The sequence below is a fragment of the Plasmodium berghei genome (genome assembly GCF_900002375.2).
Source record: "Plasmodium berghei ANKA genome assembly, chromosome: 8".
NCBI classification, from domain to species: Eukaryota; Apicomplexa; class Aconoidasida; order Haemosporida; family Plasmodiidae; genus Plasmodium; species Plasmodium berghei.
In genome coordinates this window covers 895,043-920,948 of record NC_036166.2, presented here as the reverse complement: position 1 = coordinate 920,948, position 25,906 = coordinate 895,043, and the positions used below count along the sequence as shown (strand labels likewise).

Genomic DNA, 25,906 nt, shown 5'->3' with positions numbered 1-25,906 from the left:
ATATATTCACACATATGTATAGAATGAAATGCTTAAAAAAAATAAACCGTTGTTTTAAATATTGTTATAAAATATTTTGTTATTAAGAGATTGTATATAGTACCCAATTTTATTTCGAATAATTTTTTCTTATAAATATGGTTAATAATAAAAAAAAGAAAAATCAAATAAGTTTCAAGTTTGTATTTTGCCCACCTATTTTATTCCATATTTACCTTTATATACAATATACCATTTTATATGTTTAATTCATATTTTAAACAATCAAACAAAATCATAATAAATTATTATTGAATTAATTTTTAGTTAATAGAAAACATAGTTCATTTATTTTTATCATATATCATTAATGAACAGGGGATAAATATACATATTTATTTAATGTATATATTAAAAAAAAATTATTCCCAAAAAAAAAAAAATTAGCTTTTATATTTATGTATACTTTAATTTAAAATAAAACTCTCTTAAATATTTTTACTATTTTAATATATTTGAAATGAAATAAAAATAATAATATGTAACTATATTATTTTATATTATATATAATAGAGAAATGTATAACATATCATAATAAAATTTAGATGAATATTTTGTCTGGATGAGGTTCTTTATTTGAAAAAAATAATTTTTGTAAAAAAAAAAATAATTAGATATATGGGGGAATTAGGATTTTTTCATTTTAAAAAAAATAAAGAAATATATTATTTTTATTCCTTAAAAAAGTGGGTATAGGAACAAAATAAATCAAATAAAAATACATAAATATGGATTTGTTGGATAATCTTATAAAGAAAAAAAAAGAAGAAATAAAAGGTTAGTATATAACTATTATAATATCGTATATCTATCTAAAATTATTTACACATGTTCACTAAAAGAATGTACTAAAATATGTTTTTATTTATTATATTTTTTTATTTATTATATTTTTTTATTTATTATATTTTTTTTCATCACAATTTGGGATATAGAAATTAAAGGAAATAAGAGATGGCTTAAGCAGGTAGATTTGGAAAATCACAAAAAAAAAGAAGATAATAAAATTTACGAGAATGAATATAAAAAAAAAAAAACAGAGGAATACGAAAGATTAAAAGTAAGTATATTTTTGCATATATGTTGTATAAAAGTGCGCAAGCATTATATAATGCATAAGTTGATTTAAAAGAATCTTTTAATTTTTAACACATAATTGTATTCCTATCTCATATAATTGACTTATATATATATATATCTTATTCTGTCTTTTTTTTCAAAGAAATTAAATGACGAGTTAGATTCAAAACATAAAAAAGCTAGTGTCGATATAGAAAATGACGACGAAAATACAGGTAACAAAAAATAAAGCTATTTTATATAATATATTATAGTCAAAAATTTGCACATAAAATTGGTAAAATAATATTTATTGCAATATAAAATTTTGGAGCATACATATTACTATATATACTAATAATATTTCTTATTTTTTTTTCGTATAGGAATTGCATTAAGTAATAAGCAGATAATTATTTTTCTTAGACAATTAAAGGAGCCAATCAGATTATTTGGTGAAACAGATTTGCAAAGGTACAAAATATAAAATGTAAAATTATAGCATTTCCAATGCTAATTTTCATTTCAATACATAATAAAATTACCACTTTATTCCCTTAACACAGATATAATAGATTAAAAGAGTTAAAAATAAATAAAAACGAGCTAAAAGGAAATGAACAAAACATTTTTGGAGATGTTTTAAGAGGAAGGTTAGATATATATGTGTATAATGTTCAAATGGTTATAGTTTTATGCTATTCCTATTAGTTTTATTATTTGTATCATTTTTCATGTTTTATTATTCTAGATTGAAAGAAAATGCTATAGAATTAATTGAGGATAACTTAGAGGGTAAAATAGAAGACAAAATAAATTCTAAAAGTGTGGAAAAAATAAATAGTTCAACAAATGGAGAAGCAAATAATGAAAAAGGAAATATAGATAAAGAAAAAGTTATATTTAACTGGATAAAGAATACTATGAAAGAATGGAATGAAGAAATCGAAAACAACATTGACGATAAAAAGAAAATAAAACAAGCTACATATTTACAAACTCACAAGGATTTAAAACCTCTTGAAAAAAAATTAAAACAAAAAACGTAATACTAAATAAGATCAATTATTTATTAAAAAATCAGAATATTAAAGCAGTAACAAGTGTTATTTCTCACCAACATATATACACCTATATTTGTATATTATATTTTTTTTGTTGTTTATACTTAGTTTGGATTATGATATATTGGAAAAAATATATAATATAGTTTATCATTGTGAGAAAAAGAACTTTAAAGCGGCACATGATGCGTAGGAAAAAAATTAAGCTAAACTGAATTATTACAATATTGTGATTTTTACATTCCATGTTAATATTATTTGCTAAATTTTGTTTATTTTTTATGAACGTACATAAATATATATATATATTTTTTTTTAGCTATATGTTGCTAGCCATTGGAAATGCAGCATGGCCTATGGGGGTTACTATGGTTGGAATACATGAAAGAGCAGGGCGATCTAAAATTTTTGCCTCAGAAGTAAGAATTTTATTAGTATATTTAAACTAATAAATTTTGTCTTAAGATACATATACTTTATGTGTAAAATATTTTTTTAAAAATATGTTAAATGATATTACAATTAGTGTATTCGTTGAAACATAATATATTACTCTTATATATATTCACACTTTTCAAATTAATAATTCCTCTTAAAATGTAAATAGGTAGCACATATTTTAAACGATGAAACAACAAGGAAGTATATTCAAATGATTAAGAGGTGGCATATAATAAATGATAAACTTATGCATATATATTTACATGTTCATATTAATTACATTTATGCATGTTTGCTATCTTTAAAAGAATTTTAGATTATTTTATTTGGTTCAATTAAACTTTATTTCTTTTTTTTTTTCCATTTTCAAGATTATTATCATTTTGTCAAAGAAAATATTGTACAAACCCTTCCGAAGCTGTTAATTTGTCAACAATTCACATCTGACTTATTTACATTAATGATAAAATTAAGCCGAATTTATATTTTTATTATTTTATATGCATTATTTTTTTTACCTTTTGATTTGTTTGTTTTAAAAATTAAAAAAGACTTGCTATTATATTTTTTTAAGTTTGTATTTTTTTGTATTAATAATTTTTTTATAAGTTGGAAATAAGGCATAATAAATAAATATGATATGCAATAGTTACATTATTCGCAAAAAAAAAGCGAATAAGTCGGATAAAATTAAAACGGATACTCAAAAATGGTATTCAAAATATTAGTAATATAAATAATGACATGCATTTGCTAGCGCATTACATATAAATGCACATGGTAATTTCTATAGATAAAATTAACAATAAATAATATACATATTGCTCACAATTTTCAATTAAAAGAAATAAAAAAAAAAAATAATAATAATGGAATATAATAAGATATAAAGAGTGCAAATTACAGTGTATGTGCTTTTGGAAAATGAAAAAAAAGACAAATACATTAAAATGTTTAAGATCCATAATACATGATAAATTCAGAAGGATGTACGATTTTGTCGAAAGCTGCAATTTCTTCCCTTTTAAATTGTATATATTCTTTGATCATTTCCTGTGAAAAAAAAAATTAATTAAAAAATAATAAAACATGCATAATACATTATAAATTTGGAGAATACATATATATAAGCATGTTCAAATTTATGAAAAAAGGAAAATATATGGATTTTTACAAACCTTGGTAAATACGCTGTTATAAGTTAAAAAATCGTGGTCCTGTTCAAGAGCATCTAAGCTTTCCTTTAGTGAAAAAGCAATATCATTCGGTTCCTCACATTTAAAGAAGTTTATGAATTCTGGATTGTCTTTAACATCGTGTACATCTTTATAATCTTTTAATGCGTTGGTAAGAATTCTGAAGTTATTATTGTTGCTAACATATTTTTCAAAAACATTTGAAACAAAAAATTCATTGTTTTTTGATTCTAAAGGCACTAATGGTTTTTCTTTAGATCGTATACCATCATAACCAGCTAAAATTATAGCAGCTAAAACCAGATGAGGTGAGTTTGCATAATCTGGTAATCTAAATTCAATTCTTTTTTCCAAAGAACTATTATAATTGATTAAAGATAATCTTATAACAGCATTTCGTGATCCAAAAGAATAAAATAGCTTTTGACTTGTTTCAAAACCTGGCATTAATCTTTTATATGAATTAATAGTTGAATTACATAAAGCCTGTAATGCCTTTGTATGTTTTATAATACCATTCATAAAATAAAAACATTCTTTTGAAATAAAAAATGTAGATGGATCATCACTATAAAAAATATTACTATTATTTTTCCATAATGATATATTACAATGTAATCCACTCCCGTTGTCATTTACTAATGGTTTAGGCATAAAAGTAGCAGTCCTATTAAAATTATGTACATTTTTTTTAATGATTTGTTTAGCTATTAATAAATTATCAGCGTTTTTTAATGCATTAAAATATTTTAAAGAAATTTCATGTTGGCTAGTTGATACTTCATGATGATATTTCTGTACATTAATACCCAAATTATTTAAATCACGACATATTTGAACTTTTATTAATTCAGAAGTATCATAAGGGCTTGTTGAAAAATATCCACATTTATTTTTTATTTTTTTTGTATCATCATTAATGAAAATACTATTTAAACTTTGCAGACTATAATGTTCATCATTTGTGCTACTATTGTTATTATTATTACACCCTTCAATTGCATTAATAGGATTACTATTATATACTTCTGGTATATAATTTTTACATGAAAAAGATTCCCTATCATATATTTTTAAGTATGTATTATAATCGTCTGATAAAAAATTAACTTTATCAAAAATAAAAAACTCGATTTCATTTCCTATATATATATTATCTGCTATATTATCATTTTTAATAAGTTCACAAGCTTTTTTTAAAATTGTTCTAGGGCATTTATAATAATCTAATCCATTATATCGTTTTATATCACATAAAACATTTAACATTTGTTTTCCATGAAATTCTTCAGTATAACATGTTGAATAATCAGCTCTTAAATAAAAATCGCTAACTTCAGCATCTGAACATAATTTGATTGATGATGCATCAAATGGAAATCCTTTTTCCAACTTATTGAGAGATATATCATTTACATAAAAAAAACATTTAAAAAAACTTCCGAGTAAGTTTGTAAAAATGCATGCTACAACTTCAATGTCATTCTCTTTTTTATTTATGTACTCAAAGAGTTCGATTGGGTTCGAAAAACTGATAAATTCTGAACAAAAAAAAAAAAAAAAATATTTATTATGTGCATATAAAATAACGGATGAACGTGATAAAGCTGAACATAAATATGTATGTACAGATAAGCTAGCATTGCGAAAGAAAGCAAGTTATGTCATTTGTTTGTTATATAAAATTATGTAGATATGTTGCAAATTCACAGGGGAAATATACACTTCATTATATTTGCAAACATGTACAATGCAGACATTAATGTTTCAATAAATGTTGTTTTCTTTTTTTACTCATTTTGAAAAATAGGAAAAGTAAATAATATATGATGCGTTTTGGTTTATATTATTTTAGCCTTATATTAAAAAAGTATAAACATAAAGTTATCATAAAAACATCAAATGTGAATTTCTATGCTTAATCTAAATCAGCAATAAAACGCTATATATGCATATAGCTATATATATAATGTCGAACAAAATATAATGGAAAAACAATATGTCAAGAGTCACATATTTGGTAATTCAAATTAAAAAATTAAAAAAAAAACATAAATTTAGATAGGCAGATATAATTTTTACCCATGCAAAAACTGTGCGGAAAAATAACGACAAAGCTATAATATTTAATTTGTATATACACACATATTAATTATGAAAATAATTATATATCTTTGACAATAATAGCAGAAGTTATAAAAAACGACGAACAATTCAATAATTTAAAAATATATACTTTATGGTATTAAAAGTTAATTGGAATAAATATGCAATGGTCAATGCAATTTTGAAAAAAAAAAAACATAATATTTACATGTTAATCCCTCATTATTAATAATAATATTAGTCAATAACATTATTCATATATAATTGTATGATTTATTATAAAAAAACCCTTGGTTTTATTTATCACTTATTTTTTTTATTCGTTGTTATATTCGCTATTTTTTAAATTTATAGTAAAAATACATGCAGAGTATCAATTTCGGAGCATGCAAAATATATAAATAAATAATATAGAGAATATTCAATAATTCCATATTTTTATAAGTAAAATTATTTATTTTCTGCTTTTTTATATAATACATGAGTGTAAAATAATTAAAAATAATACAAGTTTACGACATAAATTATCTTAATTCGACTTTTTATATTTAATTATTTTAAAATTCTTGAAATAATTATTTATAGATTTTACGAATACTCATATATAGAACTTAAATTACCCAATTAAATATTACCTTTTATATGCAAAGAAAATGTAATCTCAAAAAAATATAAGAAAATATATTTATGTATCAAAATTAGTGCACTAAAATAAAATTACACATTATTATGTATCGGTGTAAAAATTATGAATATATTTTTTGTATGAATATTCATAATAAGATTACCCATATTAATGCACTATAGAATTTGTATAAACAAATGTATGAGTGCATAGTGAGTCGAAAATTTAGTGCCTTAATTTTTCTAGTTATATGAACTGATGTTAATATATTAGGGTATAATAATTATGAGTGCATATAAATGTAGGAAAGTTGTTAATCCTTTTTTTATTTTTTTATTTATTTGATAAAGCTACAACACCAGGTAACTCTTTTCCTTCTAATAATTCAAGAGATGCCCCACCACCTGTTGAAACGTGACTAATTTGATCTTTCTTTTTTTGTTGTTCTACTAAAGAAGCAGTATCACCACCTCCAACAATTGTAATAGCCCCATTTTGTGTTGCTTGGATAACTAATTCAAGACATTGTATACTTCCTTTAGCAAAGTTTTCCATTTCAAAAACACCTTGTGGTCCATTCCATATAATTGTTTTAGAACCTAAAATAACATCTTTATAACTTTCAATACTTTTAGGTCCAGCATCTAATCCCATCCATTTATCAGGTATTCCTTCTTCATCTGTTACAAATTTTGTATTTGCATTATTATCAAATTTATCAGCAATTTTAAAATCGACTGGTAAACAAATTTGGACATTTTTACTTTTTGCTTTTTCCATTATTTCATTTACAATTTTACTTCCAGCTTCATCAAATAAAGAATCTCCAATTTCCATATTTTTTAAAACTCGTTTAAAAGTATATGCCATACCACCACCAATAATCATTCTATCAACTTTGTCCAATAAATTTTTTATTAATTGAATTTTATCTGAAACTTTTGCACCACCTAAAATAGCTAATACAGGTCTTTGTGGATTTTCTAAAGCTTTACTAAAATATTCTAATTCTTTTTTCATTAAAAATCCAGATGCTTTAACATTTAATTTTATTCCTACCATACTACTGTGTGCACGATGTGCTGTTCCAAATGCATCATTAATAAATATATCTCCTAATTTTGTAAGTTTATTTTGAAACTTTTCAATATCTTCTTTATTTGCTTTTATTTTATTACCTGCAGCATCCACTCCCTTACCCTCTTCTTCAATATGAAATCTTAAATTTTCTAATAAAATAACAGATTGATTTTTAGCATTATTTATTTCTTTTTCTATATCACTTCCAACACAATCATTTAAAAATAATACATCTTCTCCTAATAATTTTTTTAAAACTTCGGCTACAGGTTTTAATGTATATTTTAAATTTTTTAATCCATCTGGTCTACCACAATGTGAAATTAAAATTATTTTTGAAGCTCCTTCTTTTTTTAAATAATTAATAGTTGGTAATGTTGCAACAATTCTTGTCGTATCTTTTACTTCTCCATTTTCAATAGGTACATTATAATCTGCCCGTACTAAAACTCTCTTGTTTTTGACACTGGGGATATCAGATATTGTAAGTTTGTTTCCTAACATTTTGATTAATCTGTTTTATGTCCCCAAAAAAATGACGATAAATATATAATTTATGATAAAACAAAATAAAAAAAAAAAAAGAGGAAAACAATAATAATAATAATGTAATATTATATAGTGCACACTACATGCGTAAGATTAAAAAATTGTAGAACACAATTACCAAAGTTATGGTAATAAAAACTAAGGATGTGAAATATAAAAAGGATATAATTGTAGCTTTTATTTATGGAAACATATATGTAATATTTTATTTTTTTACCTGATTTAGTCTCTTTTTTAAAGTTTTTTTTTAATATTACAATAAATATTAGTTATATAATATTTATATATCAAATTTAAGATGGATTTTAATTTGTTTAAAAAGTATAAAGAAATAGATTTAATTTTAAAAAAAAATTTAAATAAAAGAAATAAATTTTTTTTTTTAACAATTTTAAAAAATGTTACGAGAAAAAAATATAAATAGTTAAAAATACAATAATATTCATAGCATATTATGCAATGTGTTATATGTATATAATTCTATACTTGTTTTTTTTTATTTTAATCACTTATATTTTCTATAAATAGTTATTTACATTTTATTATTATGTGAAAAAATATGTTACTTATAATATATATCTATTTTAGTAGGTGATTTAAGGAGGTATTATTATATTCATGTTAGTAAGTAAATAAATCCGACAAAAATAGTAAAATAAAAATAATTGGGATAGGGGGTATTATATTTATGCGCTTTATATTTATAGGATAGTCATGTGTGCCATATATGCATACTATCTTATATGCATGCAATATATAGCAATTTTCATAGGAATATTGAAAAAAAATAAAAATACAATAAGCACAAATATAATAATAAAAAAAGTTCTATTTAATCTACATCCAATAAGGTAATTATTTTTTTAAATGATATATTTTTTTAAAAAAGATAAAAAGCCTAAAATTAATTTTTCAAAATTTTTTTTTATTTTTTTACAAAAAAATATGCATATTTATGGAAAATCGGGTTTATGCTCATTTTAATGTCACGCATACAATTTATCAAAATGCAAGTGTGCAAATTTGGTATTAATTTTTTGCGATGAATTATTATGGAAAATCATGAGAATGAACAAAAAAGCATATCCCAGGAAACTATCCAAGTTTGCTTCCATACATTTCTAAAAAGAAAAGGGATCCTAAATATTATACTGCACATTGGCATTATATCGTTCCTTAAAATATGAACTTTAAAAAGGAAATAATAAAGAAGGTAATATATGGCTAAATAATTAAATATCTCAATTTGAACCCAAAACGAATGGAATATAACATATAGGAAAGCATAAATGTATGTATCTATGTAGGAAATACCAAATTGGGCTTGATATACTCTTAAACTTTAACAACATTTCATCGTATTCTGCATTTTCGTCACTCTTGATTGTAATGGCTCCCCCAGCTCCGATTGAAATCTATGAATATAATAAAAAAAAATAATCATAAAAATAGTAAAAATTAAAAATAATAATTTATTTTACAAAACATTCCATCTTAAGCATATCGCTTTAGCTTTTCTTGGATGGATTTTCTATCTTATATGTTCCTATTTTTTCCATACAATATTGTTTCGTATTATTGCAGTTCTAATAATTATGTTAAAAATAAAATTCCCCTCTATAGATATGAAGCCAGCAGATCCTGAATATATGCCTCGTGGCAACTGCTCAATTCTGCAAAAAAAAAAAATAGCAAAATAGTAAAATTGTAAAGGGGTAAAATAGGGTGTGATATTATTTGTAGAGGTCATGGCACCTTAAAATAATTATTTCGAAAAATAATTTTTATTTAGACAAAATTTTATTCAATATGTTTTTATTATTACTCCTGTAAAATGGACATTGATATAAGTTTAGGAGAACCAGTCATAGACCCACCGGGGAAAATATTTATAATAGAATCCGAAAAATCCTTTGAATTATTATTTTTCCCAATAATTTCTGACACCATTTGATGAAGAAAAGTATATGATTCTATATGAAATAATTTGCTAACTTTAACTGTATCAATTTGACATAATCTATGAAAATCATTAGTTGTTAAATCTACAATCATTAAATTTTCTGATATTTCTTTTTTATTATTTTTTAATTCTGTTATTAATTTTATATCTTCTTCATTTGTTTTTCCTCTTTTTATTGTACCTTTAATTGGCTTACTTCTAATAATATTGTCTTTATTTTTTCTTAAGAATTCTTCAGGGCTTAAACATAAAATACTAAATTCTAATTTTTCATTAAAATTTTTTTTTTTTTCATTTTCTTTTAAATTTTCATTTTCACATTTATTTTTCTTAATAATAATTTTTCTATTGTAGTTAATAAAACAACTATATGACACTTTATTTACTTTTCTCAAATATTTATATAAATCTAGTATGTTTATAGAATTTTTATCACAAATATAATATTTTCCTTCAAATGATGTTGTTAAACAAAGTTCATATGAATAACCATTTTTTATTTTATTTTTGCACTTTCTAACATTTTCAATATATTCATCTTTGCTCAAAGATGAAGAAAATATTATTTTATTTTTTTTTTCATCTAAAAATTTACCATTTTGTTCGTCAATCATATCAGGCCGCTTATTCACTATGTTCATAATTTTGTTGAGAGTTTCATGGATCCATTGTTCATTTTCTTTTTTAATGGATGTACAGGTTTTATCACAAGGTTTATTTATATTTGATATATTTATTTTATTTGTAATTTTTTTCATTTTTTCATTTTCCATTTCATGGGAATAATCTGGTGATCTCGCTTTCGTCGGTTCTAAACATATCAAATATAAACTATTTTTTACTAAATCGAGTGCAATAAAATTTTGAGGAAAAATAAAAAAAGATACTGGAAAATATTCATTGTCTTTATTTTTTACATGTTCAAAATTTTTACCATATAAAAATTTTATAGTTTCATATTTATATTCATAATTAAATACTCCAATATATCCTAACAAGCATGTGTCTTTGTTATTAAAAATAAAATCATCTTTTTCAAAAGAATAATCAGAATGATTACAACAATTATTTTGGACGTTTGAATGATCAATTGGGTAACTAAATGAATCATCAATTCGAATGCTTGAAATTCCAGATTTATTATTTTTGATATTTTCATTTATATCAAATATAGAGAAATTTATATTAAAATTGTTTTTATATTTTTCCAATTTTTTATTTAAATATTTAACTAAGCAATTGTTAGGTTTTATAATTTCTTGATATTCGTATGTATTACTTTCTTCGTCAAAATTGAGGAAATTATTTTTTTCAGATATATTATTTTGTGTTTGATGTAAAAAATGGCTAGTTGTTTTATTTGTTTCTTTCCTTTTTAAATTTATTATAACACTATATTCATTTTTTTCACCATTTTTTCCAGGGTTTACAAAATAATATTCGATAACATCACTGAGGCTACCTCTAGTATTGCCCATGTAAGAAAACCTTGAACTGTTGATTAGGTCATTAAATATATCATTTTGTATTTGAACATTTTTTTCATCGTGATTTTTATTATTTAATATTTCGTTATTACTGTCTAACCAAAAACATATATCATCTTTATTGTAAAAAACATTTTGAAATATATCATAAGAAACATTGCAAAGATTTTCAATACCAACAACTTTGACTATTTTTAGTTCATACATTTTTTCACTAGTATTATTAAGACATTTATCAAAAGATATATCATTGGTGCTATTAATGTTAGAAATTTGTTTATTTTCAATATAACTTTCAAATAAATCATTCTCTAATTGTCTGAAACGAATTGTTTTATTTTTTTTATGATAATCTATAGTAATATTTTTAAAATTTTCGAAAAACTGATAACTATATTCGCTTACTACAGATTCTGGATGATATTGGACAGAATAATAAGGAAGTTGTTTATGTTTTATACCCATTAATATATATTCATTTAAGTATATAGAATAACAAGTTATATCTAATATTGATGTATTGATATGTTTACTCACTTTCAATGAATTATAACAAGTTGCTCTAAAATTATTTTTTATATTATTAAATAAATTACAATATTTTCCATTTTCATCTTTATTTATATGTATAATATTTGTATTACCATGGAACATATTTTTAACTTTTTTTATTTTTCCTCCATAAAAATGACAAATTAATTGATGCCCATAACATATTCCTAATATCGGAATATTTAAATTATTCTTTAATATGTTAATTACTAAATTATTATGCTTATTTTCTTCTGGGTTTCCATAACCAGGTGATATTATTATATTATCAATTTTGTTGTAATATTTTTCTAGAAATTCATCATAATTTATTTCATCTGGATATATAATAATCGGTTTTATTCCATTTATCTTTTGTAAAAAGTATATAATATTGTATGAGTACGAGTCGAAATTATCAATAAATAGGCTACGAATTGGTTTTATCATTTTTCAAACTTCTGAATAAAGCGATAAATATTGTAGAAATGTAGAAATTGACAAATAAATAAGACGTGTTCTGACTTTTATGTAGATGCTATTAAAATCTTGGGCTTATGAATATATTGTCTCCTGATAAAAATACTATAAAAATTTCATACTAAAATTTTTAGAAATTATTTTATTAAAACAATACACATATTCAATAAACAACATTTTGCTTTTCACGCTCGAGGCACATATTTCCAAATATATCACATTTAAAAAAAAAAAAAAAATAATAAATATAAAATAGTGATAAATTTTATTACACTTTTACATATATACTTGATCCGTATAAGTTATAAAAATAACATAGATAAAAAAATTAAAAAAAGTTAAAAACATAGCACGCTAAAATGACTGAATACCAACATAAATTTTAAGAGAACATTTATTGCATCAACTTCTAGATGTAAATAAACTTAGGAAAAATTGCTAATTTCCATAAATTTATATTTCTAATATATTGAATAATATTTTATTCATATTTATTATTAGAACATAAAGAAGCCATAGGACACCAATCTGTAAAAAGAAAATTCGAGAGTTAATTATTTCTTAAAAAAAAAAAAAAAACAAACTAAATAAAAAATTATAACCAATGTAATAATAATTATACAACTTTTTTCATGTTAAAATGAGTATAAAGAAATAAAAAAGGAAATTATTATTTTTCAATTTATTTATGTAAATATATGGATAAAAAAACAAACAAATATAACTACCTTTCGTATTTTCATACAAGGCTTCAATTTCTTCGAGGTCATATAATAAATCTCCTTTTGAAAATTTTAATTTTTCGTATTCAGTACTCCATTTCTTACCTCGAAATATCTACAAAAATAATATACAAAATTCATTATTTATTTAAAGAATTAAATGGATAAAAGAAAACAATAATAATATAAATAAAAACAAAACACCTCTCTGATTTATATCAAGAACCCTTACTATGTTTCTAAATTTGCAATTTCCCTCATTTGCGAATAAGCCCACTGCTCCCTAAATAAGTCAGAATAAAGAACCGCCAAAATGTGAAGTACATCCTACTTGTATAATATACTATAGTATACACACACACAAAAGTACATTAAACCCGTCGGCCATACATCATATATTCATTTAACAAACATAATCCAAATAAATAAATAAATATGTAGTAAAATTGAAACATACACAATTTAAATATTAAATAACTATATACTTGTAGAATATCAATTTTTATATATTTTTTTGTACCTGTTTGTTTTTATCATATTCTGATTCATCATCAGTTTTTCGAAGGTAATCAATAGAAATATTTCCATATTCTCCTGCTTTAACTTTTATATCAGTAATAATTTCTTGTATAAATAAAACATACCATTTGCTATTCTGTATTTTGAGTTCATTGAATTCTACAATGGGGTCATTGTATTTTTGTAAAAATAAAGAGGTAAATATGAATATCCATAAATTTTATATAAAGACTGTCTATTTAATATATATAAGATTAACTATTATTAAAAAATTATCAAAATAGTTCTGATACATCATAATATATATATATATATATATAGAGAGAGAGAGAGAGAGACAATAAATTAAATGTAATATGAAACATTTTGAAATATACAATTTCTTATACCCATTAAAATTATTAATTCGCCATCTTTAACTTGGATTAGTTTTAAGATTTTTTTGTCAATTATTAATCCCCAATAATTTCTTTCTCCAATTACTCGAAAAATAAGCCCACATGATTTTGCATTGTTTATCTGAACTTCTAATTGAGCTATAGTTTTCTGAAAAAAGGTGGAAATAAATATATATATTAAAAAATAATAAAAATTTTTAATTATTTTTTCTGTTTTTATATTTTGGGCGTATTTCAATTACCTTGCAAAAAAAATCCCTTTTTATTAAAGATGTCCTAGTAGTCATTCTATATAATTATTAATTACATATAAAAATTGTATGCACAAATTGTTAAAAAAAATAATTTTATATATCAAAATATAATAGTTTTATATAACCTGTTGTCTAGCCATCCGAATGGAAAAGGATGATTCTACAAATACATTAAGAGTTTTGTTATATAAAGCATGATTGCAATTTTTTATTTTTCATTCAAATTATATTTTGTGAATATATCTTGTTTATGGTTATAGATATTATCTATATATGTAACTAATACATCACGTATTCTTTTAATAAATTCTTACTGATTCTCTACAACTTTCTTTCCCCGAATATTCTATGATTGCATCTTCATTGTTAGCTTTCCAGTCATTTGTTTGTAACCATTGCTTATCTATAATATTGGATAATATGAATACAAGAAAATACCTATATATATATATATTTGCTTGAACTAAAGAAGAGTTGAAATAAATTATTTTTATTATTACTTAAATCTATTGGCTCATATGACGGTTTTAAGAAATATTCTCGACAACTTTCATATATCAAAAATAAAAGATAAATATTCCACATATGTATACATTATTTTTAAGACATACATTTTATATGTGTTGTTATTTAATTACCCCTCTATTGATTTAAAAAAAAATATACAAAAATTTTAAGCGAATAATAGAATAATGGCAAAATGAACTATGTCATGATCACGTACATATATAATTTGTGCATATTTTAATGTGATTTCTGATATTTATTTTAATTTTTACTATAATCCAAGTATTTTTTGAAATATTTTGGGGTTTCAGATGGGTATATCCTGAGAATAAAAAATTATGACAGCTAAATTATTTTTTCATTTTATCAAATTTTTGTTATATTTTTTTATTATGTTATTTCTATTTCATCATTTAAAGTTGTACAAATACATACACACAAAAATATAGACATAATAATGAGGTGCCCAAATGACACCAATTTGTCTAATGGAGTATTAATAAAAAAAATGTATAAATAACAGAAAATGTATTTATATTCTCTCATAAAAAATGTTATTATAATAACTTAGGGAATATCAATAATTTATTATTTAAAAATTAATGTGTTTTTGTTTATTTTATTTTTATATTTTTTTTTTTTACACATTAGTTAGCCATGTAAGAACATTTATTTTGCTTTGCAAAAATCTGCTATTGACAGGATCATGGATTCCATTAAATTTTTCACAACTAATAAAATCCAGGAAATAAAATATAATTAAGAACTTTATTATCATGATTTTTAAATATTTTAAGTCTTTAAATGTTTTAGATTATTCAATGAGTTTCTTCCTTTTTTGAGCTAGCCAAAATTTTTTTTTATAGACAATTTAAAAAAAAAAAAAAAAAATATGATCACACTCAAACACAACAAAAATACAAGAAATGCATATTTTTAAAATCAACAATAATTCTTTTTCTCAGTTTATATTTCACTGTAATTTTAATTTTTTCCATAAATTTATCATGTAATAATAAAAAAAAAATTGTCTTTAATATTTGTAAAATGTAGATATATAGCTCTCCGTATGTACACGCAATTCAATGTCCCATAAAAAATATACAATAATATATCCATATGCATATAACATATTTGAGAATACAATTATAATAGCCTCATTTCGATTTAATCATATTTTTATCCGCTATATTTCTATAATTTTTTAAGCGCATTTTTTCAAATGCTTGTATATGTGTCTATATAAGATCATAGCGCCTTACACACAACAAATGATGGAATTTATTAAAATTGTTTTTTAATTACAACAATATATAAATAATAAGTTTATATATTTATTAATATATAATTCCATGCAATAAGAACAATTTGTTTTTTGCTCATTGCTAAAAATGTAATTTCTATATATTAATTTAATTTAATTATTTATGAATTCATAATTGAGATAAATTAAAATAATAAATACAATACATATTTAAATTATCATTATGATTTATATAAATATACACAAAATATATAAAATGTTTAATTTTTACAAATTTCAAAATAATGGTGGTATAGCGTTTTAAAAGTATAACGGTTGTAAAATGCATACCCTTATATTTTTTATAAAAATAATAAAAAAAAACAAAACATGCATACAAAAAAACATAACGTTATTTTAATTATGTTACGAATCTGTTATTATTTTTTAATTATTTTAATTAGCTCGATTCAATGACTTTAATTAGCTTAATTTAGATATTTTTATTTCGGCTTTTTAATTCTTTCCCCTTCGAAATATGGTGAGCACATATCCTCAAAAAAAATTGTTTCCCTTATCATTTTCAAAAAATTACCCACTTTTTTTCATGAATTCAATTAATTTTTTAAAACATTTTTTTCGTGAGTTAAATCTTTTACTTTTTCCCAAGTAAATGATTGATCGTCTCTTCCAAAATGGCCATAAGCTGATGTTTTGGAAAAAATTGGTTCCTTTAATTTTAATTCGTCAATAATAAATCCAGGTCTAAGGTCAAAATTTCTTAGAATTATTTGTTCTAAGTCATAATCAGTATATCCAGTGCTAACTGTACCATATGAATTGACATTTAGCGACACTGGATTGGCAATACCAATAGAATAAGAAGCTTGTACTAAAACTCTTCTACAAAATTTATTAGCAACTAGTGATTTAGCAATATAACGTAAATAATAAGCTGCGGAACGATCAACTTTTGATGCATCTTTTCCTGAAAAGGCACCTCCACCATGTGCTCCCCATCCACCATATGTGTCACAAATAATTTTTCTTCCAGTTAATCCAGCATCTGCTGCAGGGCCACCAAGTACAAACTTTCCTGATGGATTTAAATAATATAAAGTATCCTTATCTAATAATTTTTCTGGAATAACATATTTAACAACATTTTCCATTAAATCAGATTTTAATTGTTCATATTTGACATTTTCAGAGTGTTGTGTAGATATTAAAACCGTATGTACACGTATTGGTTCCATATGATAAACACCACTAGCTTTATTTTTATATTCTATAGTTATTTGTGTTTTTCCATCAGGTCCTAAATACGGTAATATTCCTAATTTGCGAACTTCTGTTAATCTTTTTCCTAATAAAGTTGCATAGTGATGTGTTAGAGGCATATAATTTTCAGTTTCATCTGTGGCATATCCAAACATTATACCTTGATCCCCAGCACCAATTAATTCAGGTTGCTTATTTTCATGTACACATTGTGCTATATCAGGGGATTGCTCATCAATGAATACCTTTATTTCAGCATTTTTATAATCTAAACCTTTTTTTTCATCATCATATCCTATGTGTTTTAAGACATTTCTTGTGACTTGATCATAATTTACCTTTGCTTTTGTTGTTATTTCTCCAAAAATAAAAATAAAATTTTTCTTTGCGCATACTTCACAAGCAACTTTGCTTTCGGGATCTTCTTTTAAGCATGCATCTAAAATTGCATCAGATATTTGGTCACAAACTTTATCGGGGTGTCCTTCGTTAACGGATTCCGAAGTAAATAGAAAATTTCCTCTTTTTATTTTTAATTGGTCCATTTTTTTTAATTTTTTTATTTGATTAATATGTTTATTTATTTTTTTATTTATCACTAGCTTATATACGTTATTTTACTTAATAAATTCGTATACTGTATATTGTTTAAATTATAAATTTGAAAAACAATTTATAAGGACATTATATGTATGTGCTCCAGTGTGAACCAGTCAAAAAAGTCTTTTCAGTATATATTTCAACTTGCAATAAAAATTTTATATTTTGTCACAATAAAATTCCTATTTTTTTTATAAATAAAAAATTGGAGAACCCTTGTAAATTCCAAATATAATAAATATAATTATATTTAAATAATTAATTTTTATATATTTTTTAAATATTTTTCATACAATAGGCATTTATTAATTTTGTTATACTAATTACATGTAATATATCATGAATATATATAGATAAAATGAGCGTTATATAATTTTTTTTTATATAGCTTATAAACAACTAATTATTTTTGAACATTGTATTAACAAAAATAATTATCATCAAAAATTATAAAAAAATGCAAATTTAACTATATATATTTGAATAACAATATATATTTTTTTATAAAAAATTTACTCAAATTAAAATAATTTTTTTCTCTATTTGTTAAAAAACAACGTTGGAATATAAAATTTGAAGAGTTAAATGATATATATATATATATATATATATGCGTATAATATATTTTTTCACGTGTGATTTTTTCGATTTCTTAACACCTTATTTAAATACGCAAATAATATATGCATACATTAATTTGCATATTTAATCTGAGTGCTTGTTTTATTTTTTACAATTTATATATAATGTAGTGTAAATGCTTATTTTTTCTTTACCTCTTAAATTACATAAGCTTTTTATTTGCATGCTATAATAAAATTTACAGGTGTTTTGTTTTATAAGTATATCCAGTAGTTTTTATGTATCTTTGAATAATTTTTTAATCTATCATTGCAATTTTTTTTATGATCAAAATCAATTTACAATGTAATGCGCTTTTTATCTTTTTTTTTGACTTACAAAATATAACAAAAAAATTTAATTCATATATTTATTCTCTGCATATTATAATAGCCATATATTTTACATATTCCATCAATATATATATTATATATATGAAAAAGGTTAACTTATTTATTATATTTGGTTATTGCCACAATGTTCTCAAAATGTATGATATACAAAAAAAAACACATATAATAAGATTAAATATATGTTTTAAAATTTTTACAATATATATACAGACAAATTAAATTTTATATATTCTTTGATTATATAATGGCTATAAAAAATATATTGTTGTCAACTTATATATGCATGTTTTAATTTGATATAAACACATTGTAAGCAATTTAAATTGTATTATTTTTTTTGTTCGCATGTTTTAACAAAAAAATTCAAATAATCAATTTGCATAACTTACATTATTTCAATCTACCCACGCTTGTTTGCTTATCCCTAAAAGTATTATAACATGTATACTATTTTGAGAGAAATATAAATATGCATAGTTTATATCATGTTTTCTATATATATTTCTTTATAAATTTAACGGAAAAAAATGTGTTAAAAAAATAATATTGAAAATAACTTATGCTCCATATTTATATTTATTATAAGAAAGTTTTTTTTTTATTATATTAGACTTATATGGATATATAATAAATATATAATATTATTTCGTTAATTCCAGTATAAGCTTATATATAGCGGAAAAAATATTTTAATCATAATTTTTCTCGTATGAAATTAGTTATAATAAATTCAGTGTAACATTTTGAATATAGTTTATATGCGTTTTTAGCAAATACATATGCTTTATGGTCATATAATAATGCACACAACATGTATATAAAATAAAACCATATTCATGTAATAATAGCAAAATGAATATGAAGAATTTGATATATATTTTTTCAACAAAATGCAATCAAATAAATATAATCATGTTGAAAATTAAAAAAATATTGTTCTAACTTTTATTATGCATATTTACATACGAAATAAGGGATTGCTAATTTTTGTCAGCTTCATCAAAAAACTCTTCGCATTTTGAAAGGTCTAAAAAAGTAAAAATAACAAAAGTAAAAATAACAAAAGTAAAAAAATAAGGTAGTAACTTAACCCCTAATATTTTATTTCTTACTTGGATATTTAAATTTTTCTAATTTATAGTCCTCGTTATTTTTAATTGACTTTTGTACATATTCCAAAATGTGCATATCAAATGCTTCCACCAATTCCTGTTTACAGAAAAAATTAAATAATAAAAAAATAAAAATATGTTTAGTATAAATCAATAAAAAGTAGAAACTATTTTTTATATCGATTATTACATCTGGTATTTCTAGGTCAAAGCTGGCATTTATATTGCTCATGTTTTTTTTCCATCTATCAAAGTAATAATAATAATATTATATATGTATATATGAACAATCAATATTATGAGTGGACACTTTTAAGAGCCTTTATTATTTTTTTCATATTTATTACAAAAAAGGTAATGGGTTGTTATAGGAAATATCTTCGTTTAGTGAATTTTCACCGAGGTATACATAACTTAGTGGCCTTTTATTTCTGCATATTTTTATCATCTAAACATTAAAAAATAGTAATATACTTATGTGAGAAAATATCTTTTTATGGCTAGCATATTTGAGTTTTTTATTTTGGATTTTTTTTTCTTACTTGTCCAGAAAATATTTGAGTGTTTTCTGTCCAGTTTACATATCTTTCTTTGACTTTATCGGGTATTCCGTCAAACTATTTGAAAAAATGAGGAAAAAAAATGAGACGAAAAAATGAGGAAAAAAAATGAGATGAAAAAATGAGGAAAAAAAATGAGATGAAAAAATGAGAAGTGAACATACCTTATCGCGCTGAGGTGCCTCTGGTGCCTTATGAGTAGCTAACTGGTTTTGAACGTCATTTAAAATATTTGCAAAATTAATATTTGGAATCGATAAATTATTAACTACTGCCTGGTTATTTTTTTGAATATCTACACTATTGTTTTTTTCATCATTTGGTTTACCATTATTTTCTTGTAGTTTTTCATTTTGTTCAGAAAATAAAGGATTATTAGTGGAATCTTTTTGAGGTATTATATTGGATTGAATATGAATATGATTATTTGTTTGGTCTTTTTCCTCGTCAGAAGTTCCATACATATCATCCATATTATTATCATAACATGCTAAAGTTGTGTTAGGAAAATTATTATTTGTTTTTTCAGTATTTTTCAAACAATTTTTATCATTAATATTATTTTCTGTTATTTTTTCTTCTGGCTCATTTTTCAAGATATTTTTAAAAATATCAATCATAAAATTTCCTTTATCTTTTGTGTTTTGAGTACTAGAATCTACAACATTGGGTTCAAGAAATTTTTTAATTTCAGATTCATTATTTTTATTATTGTCAAAATTACTACTATTATTATGACTATTTTTGGAACTGCATATACTAGGGTTTTTATTAATATCTTTATCATTTTTTTGGGTGGGTTCTCCATTTTTTTTATTTCCTTTTTTTTTTTTCTTACTTATATATAAAAGAGGGTTGTGCTTTTTGTTATAATTTTGAAGTGTGGAAAAAGGATTATTCGTATTCCAATCTTTATCTGTTTTTAAATGATTTTTTAAATCAGTAAATTTATTATTATTATATTTATTTCCCTTTGGATCCATAAAGCTGTTTGATAATTTATGTTTATTTTTAAATCTATAGTGAGTAATATAATTATCTTGTGAAAATATATTGTCATCTAAATTATTTGTCTTAAAATTTTTATGATCTTTTCGTAATAATACATTATTATTCATATTTATATCAATACCACTTAAATAATTTTTATAATATTCTTCAAATTCTTGTTGTAAATTTGTTTTATTAGGGTTTATTCTATGATTATCAAAAATATTATTTGGATCATAATTAAAATTTGAAATATTTGAATTACGAATATTATTATTTCTATTACTGGAATAATAAAAATTTCTTAACTCTCTTAAATATTCATGATTAATTGGCTCTGAATATCTATAACTTCGTCCATAATTGTTGCAATAAAAATTATCATAAAATACAAAAAAAAAGTTGGATAATCTTGAAAAAATAACAGAAGCTAAAGATAAAATTATACTTATTCTTGAAAAGGATGACATAGATATATCATTATTTAAAAAATTCGAATGGTTAAATTGAATTATAATACTATTTATTATATTATTAATATGAACAAATAAATTAAAGAATACATAAATCGAATTAGTATTATAATAAGAATTAATATATGATGATAAATTAGGTCGTTTATATCCTGTTTCTTCTTCTAATAAAACTAACAATTGCTCCATTATCCTCCATGGAATATTTAATTCGATATTTTTATATTCAAAATCATTTTCATCATTTAATAATTTTGATGTGCTTCTTAGGTGTCTTATGTTATTACTAGCCATTTGAATAGATCTCATATGTTCATCTATTAAATTATTTTCAGATAATTCTTCTCCCCCTTGACTTAATGTGCCTCTTGAATTTGTTCGAACTAAGTTATTTCTAACAATTTCGACATCACTAAAAGGTATTATATTTGCATAATCGTTTCTATTATTGGAATTAACATTATTATTAGTAGTAGTAGTATTGTTGCTGTTTTGTGGAGTTACACCATTTAATATTCCACCCGTAAAACAATCGTTTGAATTTTTGATCAAATTCTGTGCATCATTCATGCTTCTATTTCCTGTATGGACATTGTTATTACAAAAGTTACTTCCAAAAAGAATTTCACTATTATTGTTAGCATCTGAAATGTTTTTATTCTTATTCATATTTATTATTCTTTTTTTATCATTAGTATTTAATTCTTCTCGCTTATAAAATCTTTTATTTACAAATCCCTTTATGTTTTCATATTCATCATGCATACCATCTTTAAAATTTACATAATTTTCATTTTCGCTTATATTTGCACATTTTTGATCATAATAAAACATTGACCTATTCATATCGTTTCCATTAATATATGGATAAGGAATATTTCTGAATACACTACTATTATTATTAAAAATATTATTGAAATTTGTATTTGCTCTCAAAGAATTTCCATTGTTAAAATTTGTTATATAGGGGGGATATTGTCCAGGGTTATACATACCTCTATATATGTTACGCATATAATTTGGATTATATAAAAGATTTGGATCAAAAATAAATTTGGCTTTATTTCTTTTTTTTTTTTTTTTCTTTTCATTTTGTTCATATATTTTATCATAATCTGATGATGAATTAGTAGAATAATAATATTTTTTTTTTTTTTTTTTTTCTTTTTTTTTTCTCAATTTTTCTAAGATTTTATTTTTATGTCTTTTTTTCTTTTCATCATCTAGTTCCCTTTCTTTTGTATCCGAATTTTCTGAATAAGATGATTCATAATTGCTATTATAAGAAGAACTATATATATCATTAATATTTTCTTTTTTTAAATTTTTTTCATTATATTTATTTATTTTATCATCACTACTATATTTATTTCTTATTTTTTGCATATATTTTTTTTTTAATTTTTTTTTTAATTTTTTTTTTAATTTTTTTTTTTTATCTTCATCACTTTCTTTGTTATTTTTATTATATTCATAACTGCTATTCTCACTACTACTACTACTGCTACTATTATTTTTTTTTTCTCTATTTTTTCCTTCTTTTGGAAGTTTATTATTCGTTTGTTTTTCACTTTTTTGTTTATTATGCTCTGAATTTACATTTCCGCAATTATTATTATTATTAGTTCCTTTTTCTCCACTCTTTTCCACATCATTACAATTTATCTCGTTACTTATATTTTCACTTTCTTTTTCAGTTTCATCTTTATCCATGTCCTTTTGTTTGTTACCAACGTTCGGACTACTCGCAATGTTTGCGTCTTTTTCTTTATTAGCTCGAAATTCATTAATATTGACATTCGCATCATTGGGCCTGATGTTGGCAGTAAAAAAGTTTTCCCCAGATCCAACAGAATTAACTGCTGATGCTGCTGCTCCATAAATAAAATTCGGATTAATATTAACTTGACTCATAATATCATTTAATAGTGAACACATGTTAGTTTGGCTCATTATATCATTTTCCAAATTATCATTTCTTGTTAATCTCATATGTGTAAAATAAAGAGGTGTTGCACCCCCAATATTAGTTGTAGGTATAGTTGTATTACCAAATGGCCTATTATTATTATCTGTAGTATTTCCATTGTTATTAACATTATTGAAATTTATGTTGGACGCAAAACCATATTGTAAAGGATCATTAATGGGGGTGCTACTACTAGCATAATTATTATTATTATTGTCTTGGTCTATATTTTTGAATTGATTTGTTTTTTCATATGCACTATTATTTACATTTTCTTTTTTTCTTATTACTAAATGTATTATATGATCATTTTGGATATTATATTCAGCTATTGTTTTTGTATTTGATAAACATTGACCTTGATATATTAATCTTATATCATTTATATCTACATTTTTTTTTTCTGATATCATTCCCTTTAATTCTTCTGTTGTTGTGTTTTTTTTTACACAAAACTCACATTCTTGGTTATCTATGCTCTTTACCTTTATTTTAATATTTTCTTCTTCCATTTTATTTATCGAATATTTATGTTATTACTTTTATTACTACAAATTTTATATGCCAATATCTTTTAAGGCTGTATGTAAGCTTACACATAAACCCCCAAAATATATATATATATATATATACGTATGCAATATTTCGAGTGACTTTTGGCTTTTTTTTTCCCAAATTTTGAAATTTTTGCAAAATGATGGGAATAAATATTGGCTACAATTATTCCCTTATCGTGTTGCGCTTTCGCAATAAGCACAGTGTATTTAGATATTGTATGGGGATACTGTATTTTTTTTTAAATGGATATATATGCACATAAAAAACGCACCAAACTATACTTTTTCTTTATTTAATTTTAAAAACTTTTAAATGATAAAGTAAATATATAATTATAACGTCATTTAATTGTATATTCCATGAGTACTTGTGGATTTTATTTTTATTATTTTCGTATTACAATTTTAATAAAAATATATATATATATATATTATATATGGGCTGAGTTTTATTAGTTCCTCGGCTTTTTCACTTTTTATTAGCTTTAACTTTTTTCTTTTTTTTTATCGTGATTTTTAAGTTTCAACAAAATATATTTATACATTCACTCATTTATTTTATTATTATTTTGTACATTTAACAATTTTCCTTTTATCGGATTTTTTGAAATTTTGTAAATGATTTCAATTATAACTTTTAAAATGAATATGTTTTTCACAACCTGAGTAAATTTATTTGAAATATATATTTCGCAATCCTGCACATATAATAAATATATAATACTATTTTATATAGGCATTGTGCTCTTTTCTTTTATATTTTTTTATCCCGTTTTCAATGTTTAAGAAAATTTATTATTTTATTTTTAAAAAAATGAGATTTTTATTATAATATTATTTATTTTATTATCGTTTATTTTTGTTAATTTATATTTAAAAACAAGATTATTGCTTGATGAAAATTAAATATATTTTAATTCATATAAAAAGCAAAAAAAACAAAGAAAATGAGGGAACATAAAATGGAAGGCTATTAAAAAATTAGTTTCGTTAATATATTAGTATGTATGTAATTAATCAAATAAATCACAGTAAATGAAAATAAAATAAATATGCATTAAAATCTTAAAGCTCCCAAATAGTTAAATGTTCTATATACGTTTATTAAGGGAATACTAATATATACC

General features: G+C 22.3%; 7 protein-coding genes across 7 annotated transcripts; 1 reads left to right on the top strand and 6 right to left on the bottom strand.

The window, feature by feature from the left end:
- Positions 1–767: 767 nt before the first annotated feature.
- PBANKA_0823600 (pre-mRNA-splicing factor 18, putative) lies at positions 768–3,050 on the top strand (the record flags this gene model as incomplete). Its single annotated transcript, XM_034564409.1, has 10 exons — positions 768–816; positions 975–1,099; positions 1,262–1,334; positions 1,485–1,572; positions 1,665–1,751; positions 1,850–2,143; positions 2,271–2,351; positions 2,482–2,581; positions 2,770–2,825; positions 2,975–3,050. 10 exons carry the CDS (start codon positions 768–770, stop codon positions 3,048–3,050), a joined length of 1,029 nt encoding a protein of 342 aa, XP_034421208.1.
- A 507-nt stretch (positions 3,051–3,557) lies between these two features.
- On the bottom strand, positions 3,558–5,597 carry PBANKA_0823500 (glutamine synthetase, putative; the record flags this gene model as incomplete). The annotated part of the gene is made up of 3 exons (XM_034564407.1): positions 3,558–3,656; positions 3,782–5,340; positions 5,594–5,597. The coding sequence occupies 3 exons, from the start codon at positions 5,595–5,597 to the stop codon at positions 3,558–3,560; spliced, it is 1,662 nt and encodes a 553-aa protein (XP_034421207.1).
- Positions 5,598–6,863: 1,266 nt separating this feature from the next.
- On the bottom strand, positions 6,864–8,114 carry PBANKA_0823400 (phosphoglycerate kinase, putative; the record flags this gene model as incomplete). The annotated part of the gene is made up of 1 exon (XM_034564406.1): positions 6,864–8,114. One exon carries the CDS (start codon positions 8,112–8,114, stop codon positions 6,864–6,866), a length of 1,251 nt encoding a protein of 416 aa, XP_034421206.1.
- Positions 8,115–9,298: 1,184 nt separating this feature from the next.
- Positions 9,299–12,590, bottom strand: PBANKA_0823300 (para-aminobenzoic acid synthetase, putative; the record flags this gene model as incomplete). The annotated part of the gene is made up of 4 exons (XM_034564405.1): positions 9,299–9,347; positions 9,474–9,574; positions 9,721–9,832; positions 9,985–12,590. The coding sequence occupies 4 exons, from the start codon at positions 12,588–12,590 to the stop codon at positions 9,299–9,301; spliced, it is 2,868 nt and encodes a 955-aa protein (XP_034421205.1).
- Positions 12,591–13,101: 511 nt separating this feature from the next.
- Positions 13,102–15,798, bottom strand: PBANKA_0823200 (conserved protein, unknown function; the record flags this gene model as incomplete). Its single annotated transcript, XM_034564404.1, has 12 exons — positions 13,102–13,148; positions 13,349–13,457; positions 13,575–13,625; positions 13,863–14,020; positions 14,251–14,407; positions 14,502–14,547; positions 14,639–14,673; positions 14,828–14,916; positions 15,014–15,060; positions 15,152–15,155; positions 15,293–15,342; positions 15,665–15,798. The coding sequence occupies 12 exons, from the start codon at positions 15,796–15,798 to the stop codon at positions 13,102–13,104; spliced, it is 927 nt and encodes a 308-aa protein (XP_034421204.1).
- Positions 15,799–16,880: 1,082 nt separating this feature from the next.
- Positions 16,881–18,089, bottom strand: PBANKA_0823100 (S-adenosylmethionine synthetase, putative; the record flags this gene model as incomplete). Its single annotated transcript, XM_034564403.1, has 1 exon — positions 16,881–18,089. The coding sequence occupies one exon, from the start codon at positions 18,087–18,089 to the stop codon at positions 16,881–16,883; it is 1,209 nt and encodes a 402-aa protein (XP_034421203.1).
- A 2,009-nt stretch (positions 18,090–20,098) lies between these two features.
- On the bottom strand, positions 20,099–24,734 carry PBANKA_0823000 (ubiquitin-like protein, putative; the record flags this gene model as incomplete). Its single annotated transcript, XM_034564402.1, has 6 exons — positions 20,099–20,145; positions 20,231–20,327; positions 20,421–20,475; positions 20,578–20,678; positions 20,773–20,847; positions 20,955–24,734. 6 exons carry the CDS (start codon positions 24,732–24,734, stop codon positions 20,099–20,101), a joined length of 4,155 nt encoding a protein of 1,384 aa, XP_034421202.1.
- Between the last annotated feature and the right edge of the window lie 1,172 nt (positions 24,735–25,906).